Source organism: Geotrypetes seraphini, chromosome 10 (assembly GCF_902459505.1).
Source record: "Geotrypetes seraphini chromosome 10, aGeoSer1.1, whole genome shotgun sequence".
Taxonomy (NCBI): Eukaryota; Metazoa; Chordata; class Amphibia; order Gymnophiona; family Dermophiidae; genus Geotrypetes; species Geotrypetes seraphini.
The window spans coordinates 48,233,468-48,245,739 of NC_047093.1; the positions used below are offsets into that span (position 1 = coordinate 48,233,468).

Genomic DNA, 12,272 nt, shown 5'->3' on the forward strand with positions numbered 1-12,272 from the left:
GTGGCCCCCACAATATTAGGTGGTAGGGGTTAAGTGAAAGGCGTACTGACAAACGCCAGGTCCCAGGTTCAGTTCCTTCACAGAAGTTTCATTAGGGATAGAATCAAATAAGAAGCACAGCCAGGGGTGATTATATAAAGAATATATTATAGAAATAGGCTTACAGAAAAGTAATATTTATAAGCATTACAATTAAGCAGAGAGCATTACACTTAAGCAGAGAGCAAGCAGTCTCACTGCCTTACAGAGGTCAGAGGCAGAGAGGGACATAGAAGCTTGTAGTTCTAGGAAGCTTCGTGTTAGATAAATAAAGAGAAGGATAGAAAAAGAGAGCGATATTGATAGCTGCATAGAAAAAGAGAGAGAGATTGATCGAGCAGAGAGCAGGCTTTTATACCTTGGAATCTTATTCTGAATAGAGAAAATATTGTATCTCCCAGTATCTTTCTGTTTAGAACTTGCAAACTGTTTGAGACAATGGTCAATTTAATAGACAAAGGAGGGTGAGAAACCTGATGGGATTAAGTCTCTGGCTTGATCTGTGCACCATTATCCTAAGCACCCTCTTAATCAGGCATTAACACCTTTTAGCTAGCCATGATTCAATCAGGGCTACTTGAAACTTAAAATATATCAATCAGGGCTACTTAAAACAGTTTCCCTGCACACAGAGTCTATCTGCATTCCCATGCCAGAGTTAGATTGATATAATCTCCCAGAGGCCTCTAGGCTGACATCTCCCATACTTTTTTTTTTTTTTTTTAAATGAAGGCAAGCTTGTGGTACCCTTCTTTAAACAGTCAATCTGCAATTAGCAGATGCTTCTTTTACCTCCAACATTATAGTCGCACGTCCCCTTTGCTGCAGAATCTCCAAGCTATGAAGATAGGTTGTTCCCATTATGAGTTCAAACCTCTGTCTTAGGTTGTATAGGCCATCAACTGGGCGGGGATCCCAGTATGCCTATATCTTACCTGTCGTTGAGCGAGTGAACGGTACATAAGGGATGCAGGAAGCTTTCATCAACTCACTTGGCTCAAGAAAGGGACAGGGCTATAGTCTGATATTGATACAGATAAGACTGCACTGCAGGTACAAATGGTCAGTTGTACAGAGCTAGGGAGGAAACTGCTGGCACAGAGATAAGGCACTAGGGGGAAAAGGCTGTGGTTAGTGGTGGGAAAGTGAAACCATCCTCTGGTAAATTTCCCTTGGTGTCAACTAGCGATTTTATATAAATGCAAAACTAAGTAATCACCGAGTTAACTTGAATCCAGCAAGTTGCAAGATATGAATAATAATAATAATAATAATTTATTTTTATATACAGCCATACCCGTGAGTTCTAGGCGGTTCACAACAGTTAAGCACAATACAAACAATGCAAATCATTTGAGATTCGACAGATTAAGTGAATACAATATAAAAAGAAATACATACAATCTAGGAAGGATACAACAATGTTAAAATAAAGTAAAAGTTAAAAGAATAAGATACATTAAAAACCTAACCTGTTAAATAATTGAGTTTTTATCTGTTTTCTAAAATCGAGATAAGAAGAAGCTTCTAACACAGTTTTGGCCAGCCATAAATTCAGTTTGGCCGCCTGAAAAGAAAAAGTTCTCTCAAGGAACCTTTTCTAATGACATAATTTTATTGAGGGGTATGCAAACAAGTGTATTCTTTGAGAACTCTTGTTAGTATAACTCAAGGTAAAAAGAGGAGTAAGATAACCCGGGAACTTGCCAAATACTGTTTTGTAGTAAATGCATGAAAACTTAAACAAAACTCTGGATTCCAGTGGCAACCAATGGAGCTTTTTATAAAATGGGGTAACATGAGGGAGTATAGCTTCACCAGAAAGAGATCATGTAAAATAAATCTGATCAATTTCTTTCATTAAGTAGCTGGAAATGTTCCTTTGGGATATGCATTAAAGGGAGAAGTTATCAAGGTGCAGTAAAAGGCATCTTGATTTACTGCAGGAGGTCATCAATCTATGGTATCTCTGTACCAGAGGTTGCTGACTTCCAAGCAAATGACAAATGCTGCTTGTAAGCCATGACCATCTTTTAAAGGGACAGTACTTATAGAAATAGTCCCTCCCCCCATTCAGTTCCCCTCCAATATAATCCTCCCATGACTTCCCTCACCTACATTTTCAAATATCAATGGTGATCCCTAGCCTCGTCTGCCTGGATCAACACCTTTGAATGTCAATCCCAAAAGTGCTTTTCTGTAAGTAAAACAGGATTTACCCATCAAAATAGTTTACAAAATTATGCCCATCATTTGCACACAGGAGGCCTTTTACTAAAGTGTGTTAATCACCTAGGGCCAGATTCTGTATAGGATGCCTACATTAGGCACCACTAGGCACCCTAATCAAGGATGCCTAGCAACACCTAACTTTGGAATCCACACGCAACTTTTTTTTTTTAATAATTGGCTTAATTGTCATGGTAATTGGTCATGCCAATTTTCAGCCAATCAAAAAAAAAATTAAATCATCAATTAAAAGTTCAGCGTGGAACCCTTAGGACGCTGAGCGACACCTCAGTCGAGGCACTTTCTGACACCTACCGAAGCCTGTCTGAAAAGTAGGCGTGGTTAGGGGGTGGAGAAAAGGCATGTTTGACTTAGGCAACGCTAGGCGTCCAAGTTAGGCGCCAGTAAGTCAGGTCAAGTATAACCTAGCCCAGGGGTAGGCAATTCCGGTCCTCAAGAGCCGGAGCCAGGTCAGGTTTTCAGGATATCTGCCATGAATATGTATGACATGGATTTGCATGCACTGCCTCCTTGAGATGCAAATCTATCTCATGCATATTTATTCTGGGGATCCTGAAAACCTGACCTGGCTTCGGCTCTCCAGGACCGGAATTGCCTACCCCTGACCTAGCCTAATGTACCGGTGCCTACCTCTAGGATACCTAGCAACGCCTAAGTTAAGTTAGGCAATGTAATCTGTGATTCTATAAACAATGCCTAGCAGTTGATTGACATCCACGCCAAATAATAATGAATTTTTTTTTTTTTTTTTTTTTTGCCTGTTTAATAAATTCTTTATTGTTTTTCAAACTTTAACAGTGCATTACAAATAATATAACATTAGAAGATTACATAAAATGCACCACAATACACAAATAGAATAGCAAAAACAACCATTTCCCCCACCCCCTCTCAATTATGAATACATTAAATCATATTATTTATATAGCATTATACTCAAATAATTAACTCCTCAAAATATCCTTCCCTCCCCCCTCCCCCCACCCTGGATGTGTAAGGAAATCTAAGAAAGAAAAATACATTACTATTATTGCATATTAACAAATGCAGTCAACGGGCTCCATATTTTATTAAATGCATTACTAAAACCCAAGCATTCCGCGTTCATTCTCTCATATTTGTATGTGTTACACACACTTGTCCACCAGAATGTGTAATTAAGTCTGTCATTACATTTCCAGTTTCTCGTGATCATTTGAATAGCCATTGCTGTCAGGATAAATAAAAGACGGCTTTTGTATTTATCTAACACAGGCTTTACCTGTAACAACATACCACAAATAATGGCTTCATATGAAGCAGGGGTTAGGGAACTCTGGTCCTCGAGAGCCGTATTCCAGTCTGGTTTTTAGAATTTCCCCAATGAATATTCATTGAAAGCAGTGCATGCAAATAGATCTCATGCATATTCATTGGGGAAATCCTGAAACCCAACTGAAATACAGCTCTCGAGGACCGGAGTTCCCTACCCCTGTGATAAAGGAATAGATGACTCTAATATAAGATTGATCTGTCCCCAAATGAATTTTATTTTTACACCACAGTACCTCTCAGTTCTATGCAGTTAACAACAATGAAAAGCTGAACAAAAACAGCAATAGCATTAAAATTCATGATAGCATTAGACAAATTTATCAAAAAGATAAGTTTTAACATTTTTCCTAAAGCTGAACAAAAACAACAAATTTTAATGCTATTGCTGTTTTTGTTCAGCTTTCAGAAAAAAATGTTAAACTTATCCTTTTGATAAATTTGCTGGCTGTTATTACAAATTTTAATGTTTTTGCTGTACTATAGTGCCTAAGAGTTTGGTGCCACTAGACACTGTATATAGAATCAGGCCCTTAGGGCTTAATTTTCAGAAAATGGTGAGCTCAAGAGTTATGCTCCTAAATTAGCCTCGTAACAACCATGGAATTTCACAAACTTGGGGTCCATCTGGTGCCACAAGTACTCTATGCGCATAGACTTTATACCTGTTTTATAGCAGATGCAAATTAAATGTTTTCTCTAAGCTGAACAGGAGTCCTACAACTGCATTGCTGCCAGTGGGGGGCACTGCTTCAATATTGTGTTTTCAAAGTCTAAGGACAGACAGGGTTCCTAGAGTCCTGCAAAGTTTGTGTATGCCTCCCTATTGAAAATTTATTAGTGAAACAGCACCCCCTATTGGCAGGACTGTAGGTGGAGGACTCCTGCTGAACTTAGAGGGAACAGTGCGATAAAGCATACCCCTTTCCAGCACAAGTAAACACAGAGGGGAGAGTAATTTCATTCACTAATTTGGACATTTTCTTCAGCACATACATGCATATAGTCTTACCTGTCTCAGAGCAGGGTTAAACGTGTACTCCTAATTTCCCTGGGGAAATTTTGGGGCACATTTTCAAAACACTGAGACACACAAAGAACCATAAGTTACTATGGTACTTTGTGCATCTAAGTCAAGGGTGTCAAATGTTGGTCCTCGAGGGCCGCAATCCAGTCGGGTTTTCAGGATTTCCCCCAATGAATATGCGTGAGATCTATTTGCATGCAGTGCTTTCATTGTGTGCTAATAGATCTCATGCCTATTCATTGGGGAAATCCTGAAAACCTGACTGGATTGCGGCCCTCGAGGACCGACATTTGACACCCCTGATCTAAGTGCTTTGAAAATGAGTCCCTTTAAAAAGCACTCAGTAGCATATATTGGCATAATAAACTGGGCACAACATTTATATAACACACAGAACAGTCTAGGCATCCTGTAATGAGATTACCTGACCTTATACTGTATAATTAAATAGCAAAAGATACATGAAACCCTCCTGTCTTTACTGCTATGAGGAAAAGAGCTTTTCCTCTTGACACTAAATAATTATAATGTATGCTAAAGGGAAAGCATTATAAGTTTCAAGTTTATTTATTATTTGATTAATCGCCTATTCCAAATTCTAAGCGATATACAAATTGGTAAAATAAATTGTCTAAAATATACATAAAATAGACCATATAATTAACAAGGGGATAAGTCACAAAACAAACTAATTAAGATAAGACAAGAATACAATAGGACAGGTGGGATAGAAATACAATCTTAGATAGGAAAGAATCAACAATTAAAGATAAAACACAACAGGAATCGAAGGACAAATAAATAGGTAAAATAAAAGTAGACAAAAGAGCAATTAACGAAAGAGCAAATTAACATTTCAATTAAGTATTGAACGCATCTTTAAGAAATACTTTCATCTTTAAGAAATACTTTCATCTTTACATTTTCTTCCTTTACAGGGTGAACCTGGACTTGAAGGGGACGGTGGCCCTGCAGGGCCTGATGCCCTAAAGGTATGATTCACTTCTCTTTTCACAAACAATTGGCAGAAATAATGAAGAGCGCAATAAGCTTTAACAAACAAGGAAACCTTAATACTACTCTGAACAAATGCAGAAAGCCACAAAAACAAATGAGGAAGTGGGGTCGATGGACTGGATAAACCAAGTTTAGTCTCGCAAATAAAACAGTCAATAGTACCAATTACGTCATGTCGAGCTTGTGTGGTAGCAGTGAATGGTAACTTGGCCCAACCAGTGTAACAGTTTAGCTGGCGAGCTACAGTGTCGGTCTGTTGAAAGATACAGCAAAAGTCTATGCCAGTATCTAGAAAATAGAATTGAGTAGAGCCAAAAAACCCTACACGGTCTGTGTTTTGGCTAATATAATATCCTTCATCAGGGGTCCTATAAAAACATGTATGCAGAATGAGTGTGGGTGAAAATGTGTAAAAGAGACAAAAATGTATACAGGAGAAAATGCCCAAGGGGGTACCAGAGAAAAGAATTAGAGAATGACACGGTGGCTGTTACCCACAGCTAGCCGCGGGTAACCCGCCAAAATGGTGGTGGGGGGGGGAGTTCTCACTGAGGGCACAGGGACAAGGCCATCCACCTCCCCATGGAGCAGTGAATGGCCTTGTCCCCGCAGTTAAGGGAGGGAAAGCGCACAGCCCCATCCCTCCTTCCTACCTACCGAATCTATCTCCCTCCCCTCCTTACCTTTACGGCACATTAGTAAAGTAAGTTGCTCAAGCCAGCCGAGCCTGCCTGCAATCGTGTGTGTGTGTGGGCGGCTTGAGCAACTTACTTTACTAATGCACTGCGAAGGTAAGGGGGAGGGAGGGGGATTCTCGGGCCACGTGAAGGGGTGCTGAAGGGCAGTGAGGTGGCGAGAGGGAAGGGTGGTGGTGGAGAGAAGGCGCTGGAAGGGAAATAGGGAAGACAAGAGTGGGCAGAAGACACTGGAAGGGAAATGGGGAAGACAAGAGCGGGCAGAAGACGCTGGAAGGGAAATGGGGAAGACAAGAGCGGACAGAAGACGCTGGAAGGGAAATGGGGAAGGCAAGAGTGGACAGAAGGTGCTGGAAGGGAAATGGGGAAGGCAAGAGCGGGCAGAAGACGCTGGAAGGGAAATGGGGAAGACAAGAGTGGGCAGAAGATGCTGGAAGGGAAATGGGGAAGACAGAGTGGGGAGAAGACAAAGATGCCAGACTATGGGGGGAGCGGAGTGAAGAAGATGGGTGCCAGACCAATTGGGGGGGGGTGAAGGGAGAGGGACAGTAACAGAGCAAATGGAAGACGCTGAGAGAAGACAGACACTGGATGGAAGGAATTGAATGAGAAAAAGAGGAAAGCAGAAACCAGACAACAAAGGTAGAAAAATTTCTATTTATTTCTTTTTTTTTTTGCTTTAGGATAAAGTAGTATATTAGGTGTGTTGATAAAAATTTATAAACAAAGCCCTGCCAGCTAAACATCTCTTTCTCTAGTTCAGCAGCCAGAACTTTGATTTATAAGGAAGGAATAAGCTAAATATTGCAGTACCGAGGTTTGTATGGATGCTGCGGGGACGGGGACGGGGCGGTGAAGGGGACAGTGGGGACGGGGCAGTGAAGTGGAAAGTGGTCCAAGAACGGGGTAGTGGGGGTAGTGACGGTAGTGATGGGGACAGAATTTTTCCCCGTGTCATTCTCTAAAAAGAATGATCGGGGCTTAAAGTTAAAAAGTATATATGAACTCTGGTGCATAACTATTACTTAATGAGTTAAGTGATTAAATTTAAATATAAATATATATATATATATATATATACATACATATATATACATACATATATATATATATATATATATAAAAACTGTTCTATGTGAGTTAAATACAAATAGAGTGCAAAATGACTAAAATATTAAAGAGGTGTGTATAAATCTTAGATTCACTAAGGGCATGGATCAGATCCAGTCCGTGAGGGATCCGATCTGTGTCTGGGGGGCTGATTCATGAATCGCCTTCATGCAAAAGAGGGCTATCGGAATCATGCCCCCAACCGAGCACCCGGATCGCTCTGTAGCGATCCCGACCCATGCGCAGACCATCTCTAGATGAGCAGCAACTTTTTTTTTTAAACTTTATGTCCAGCAAGCCCATGGTTTTAACCTGCTTTAAACTAGCAGGTTAAAAACATGGGCTCGCACTGCGGGGGAAGGCCAGGGCAGCACTTGGGGCAGAGATCAGGAGAGTCGGGGTAGAGCAGGGCGGCAGGAGAAAATTGCAGCAGAGAGCAGGAGAGTCAGGGACAGAGAGCTGTAAAGTCGGGGTCGACAGCAGGCAGAGAGCAGGAGATGGCAGTCGGAAAGCAGCGAACGGCTGGTCCACAGCAGTCGCTTGTATGTGATCAGCCAGCCCAGTCGGTGTTGCAGGGTTTTTGTTAGTGAATCACTGTCTGCCTACATTTCAATGTTTTTCCCCCTCATTTGCATGCGCAGATTGGAGGATGATCGGGACAGAGATTAGTGAATTGGATCGGAGGGAAATCAGGTCGCAAACCGATCGGTACACGATCGGTTTGCTTAGTGAATCTAGCCCTTAGTATGTATAAGTGAGATTATGGAAAAATACTGCAAGTGAGGGTGATAAGGAAAAAAGGTGAATTTGTTCTACAAGTAAAAGTGAAAAAGAGACAACAACAAAAAAAACATACCCAAATCATAGGATCCAAAAATAAAATTGCTTAATTAATGCTGTAACAAATTATAAAAATCAATAAGACCTGCAATTCATGAACAAATAAAACATAACAGTGATGATGGATGTGTAGCTGAGAACCAACATCCATAATTGTATAATAAAATAAAGACAATATATATGTTTGTGTGACTTAAAAAGAAATTACAAATACAAAAACATTATAACATTACAAATACAAAAAGGTTAAACCAGAGAAAAAGGAAGAAAGAACCTAATGACAAACACGAATACTGCTAAAATACTAATAAAATGGAAAGCAGAATTAAAATAACCGCATAAGCTTTGCCACTGCATTATTGTTGCTCATTCTCCTGCACTTAATTATAGACATGCCATCTTACATGTGAATGAACTATGAGTCTTGCACCTACTGTGTGGATGGATCATGGGACTCTTACCTATTTCCTTAATATATCATGGTGGTTATTTTTAAAAGCTCTATTCATGTTTCGGTTGTCTGGAAATTAGCATTAATAGAATCCACAAAAACAAGGTAAAACGACCCTAAGTCAAATAGACCAAAACAAGAAACCAAGTGGGGGAGGAACTGTGCACATCAGCCTTAGAATCAATGAAATTTATTAAATGCAATCATGCATTAAAACATATCACTTGTATAAATACAGAGTCCGTTTCCTGTGCTCCTGGATCCGAAACGGTTCGTGTTTTGGCTTCAAAATGAAAGCCTGCCTCAGGGGTGAAGGTGTCAATCCAGTAGATGGCGCTGCGGCACTTTAATATAGAAACATAGAAGATGACGGCAGAAAAGGGCTACAGCCCATCAAGTCTGCCCACTCTGCTTACCCACCCCCTGTCTATGCCCTAATGACCCAATTTCCTTATCTTGACCCTCGTAGGGATCCCACATGGGTATCCCATTTATTCTTAAAGTCTGGCACGCTGTCTGTCTCAATCACCTGCACTGGAAGCTTGTTCCAATGATCAACCACTCTCTCTGTGAAGAAATACTTTCTGGTGTCGCCATGAAATTTTCCGCCCCTGAGTTTGAGCGGGTGCCCTCTTGTGGCCGAGGGTCCCTTGAGAAAGAAAATATCATCTTCCACTTCGACACGTCCCGTGAGGTACTTAAATGTTTCGATCATGTCTCCCCTCTCCCTACGTTCCTCAAGAGTGTAGAGCTGCAATTTGTTCAGTCTCTCTTCGTACGAGAGACCCTTGAGCCCCGAGATCATCCTGGTGGCCGTCCGTTGAACCGATTCAATTCTGCGCTCCAGGCTCGTTGTGAAATACAAAAGAGCTTGGACAGCACTTGGAAACATAAAGATCTCATTCAAAAAGCTATGTGGCTGTACCTATGTTTTAATGTATGATTACATTTAATAAATTTCATTGGTTCTAAGGCTGATGTGCACAATCCCTTCCCCACTTGGTTTCTTGTTTTGGAAATTATCATTTACATGTCCATATTGCATGGATGTCCACATCTTGATTTGGACAATTACTACTACTATTCATTACTTCTATAGCGCTACCAGACGTACCCAGCGCTGTACAGAGTCACAAAGAAGTCCCTGCTTGAAAGAGCTTACAATCTAAACCAGTGGTCTCAAACTTGCAGCCCGGGGGCCACATGCAGCCCGCCAGGTACTATTTTGAGGCCCTCGGTATGTTTATCATAATCACAAAAGTAAAATAAAACAGTTTCTTGATCATATGTCTCTTTAGCTATAAATGACAATATTATTATTAAGACTTAGGGCTCCTTTTACTAAGCCGCGTTAGGGCTTTAACGCGTGGAATAGCATACGCTACATTGCCGCGTGCGCTAGGCCTTAATGCCAGCATTGAGCTGACGTTAGTTCTAGAAGCATAGCGCGCGGTAATTTCCTGCAAGCACTAAAAACGCTAGCGCACCTTAGTGAAAGGAGCCCTTAGCCAAAAGGAAAGATTTATAAACTATAAAGAGTTTTACCTCATGCAAAATTGTCATTTCTTTAATAAGACATTAACTATTTTTTCTGTGGCTCTCCAAGTACCTACAAATCCAAAATGTGGCCCTGCAAAGGGTTTGAGTTTGAGACCACTGATCTAAACAGACAAGACAGACAAACAGGATATCATGGATACAGTTAAAGGGGAACGGTTAATCTGCTGACTGGGTTGAAGGACAGTGGGGAGTAGGGTTATGGATTGAGAACTAAAAATGCAGTGCATCCAAATGGCAAGGGGGCGTGGTCTGTGGATGTTGTGGGAAGGACTAGGGCGGGGCCAAAAGACAGGCATCCAACTCTGGTTGCAGAAGGGGAAGGGATGTCCATGTTCAAAAAGATGGACAGCTGTAATTAGACCTGGTACTTGGCACATCCAGGCTACAGAAAGGTGTAAGTATTTCTTGTCCCTCGAGGGCTCAAAAGAAAAAAAGAAAAATTGCAAACAGCTGAAATGGGATCTGAAACAGCAACCTCTGCTTCTCCGCTCTAGTTCACAACAAGCTGCTCAAACCATTAGACCAGGGGTGCCCACACTTTTTTTGGCTTGCGAGCTACTGTTAAAATGACCAAGTCAAAATGATTTACCAACAATAAAATTTTAAAAAACGCAAAGCACACTGTACGCAGAGAAAATGTTAATTGTTATTTGTATTCAGGTTTTTTTTCAGAGTTTTTTTCAGAGGTCAAGGCAGATGACTTCAAAATATGCAATGTCACCTCAGTAACAACTATACAAAATAGACAAATATACCCCCTCCCCTTTTACTAAACCGCGATAGCTGCGCTAAATGCCCCTCGCAGCTCCCAACGCTCATAGGCTCCCTGTGCTAAAAACCGCTCTCATGGTTTAGTAAAAGGGGGCCATAGTGCAAAATATAGACAGCAGATATAAATTCTTAAAACGGACACATTTTGATCACTAAATTGAAAATAAAATCATTTTTCCTACCTTTTTGTCTGGTGATATCATGAGTTTCTGGTTGCACTTCCTTCTTCTGTAAATCCAATATTTATTTATTTCTGTCTCTCTTTCTCTCTCCCCCTGCCTCCCTGTCTTTCTTTCTCTCTCCCCCTGTCCCCTTCTTTATTTCTGCCTTTCTTTCTCTCTCCCCCTGCCTGCCTGTCTTTCTTTCTCTCGCCCCCTCTCCCAAGCCATCGCACCGATTTCTCCACTTCCCCGATTCTTTCCCTAACCCCTCCCCCCCCAAGCCACCACACCGATTTCTCCCTGCTTCCCCGAGCCAGGCCTGGCGCGTACAAGCACCGGGCCCACAAGACTTCACCTCTGATGTCATTTCTAACATCGGAAAGGAAGTTCCAGGCCAGCCAGACAGCGATTGGCTGTTCCAGAACTTCCTCTCTGACGTCAGAATTGACATTGGAGGTGAAGTCTTGTGGGTCCGGCGCTTGTAAGCGCCTGGCCTTTGCAATCTACTGGTCGATCGCGATCGACCATTTGGGCACTCCTGCATTAGACTATTCCTCCACATGGATACCTGTCTGGCCTTTTTATGATATGGACATTCCTCTGCTGCCACACAGATATCCAGGTCCCATGTTCTTCCCCATTCATTGTCTGGATATTTCAGCTGTAAAATGGATGTTCATGCTGGACTTAGCCATCCTTGTCTCATGTATTTTAGCAATTGATAATAACTTCTAAGAACTCCTACTATAAATATAAACAGCTATATCAAATATTAAAGATAGTAGTGAAAACAACTATGACAAAGGATCTCTGCATATAATGACAAATTAAAAGTGGAGAAAAAGAGACCTCAGAAATTTTTCACCCCTTATATTCAGTACATAAAATGACCTGCGCATGGGCTAAGCATAGTCATTGGTCTCAGAAAAAAACTCCACTATATAACTCGGTTCTTCAATATAAATAGTTTATTCAAAATCTTATAATGTCATTATGCAGTAAAGTACTTATCTTCACAGCTGTAATTGGAACAGTCAAAA

The 12,272-nt window shown here is 41.0% G+C and overlaps 1 protein-coding gene across 1 annotated transcript in view; it reads left to right on the plus strand.

Annotated features, from left to right (window-relative positions):
• The window catches only part of LOC117367941 (collagen alpha-1(XXVII) chain B-like), a 299,681-nt gene that overhangs the window by 201,480 nt on the left and 85,929 nt on the right, over positions 1-12,272 (plus strand). The window contains exon 36 of the mRNA XM_033961061.1: positions 5,566-5,619. Coding sequence (XP_033816952.1) covers positions 5,566-5,619 — 54 coding nt within the window. The remainder of the gene's footprint in view (positions 1-5,565; positions 5,620-12,272) is intronic.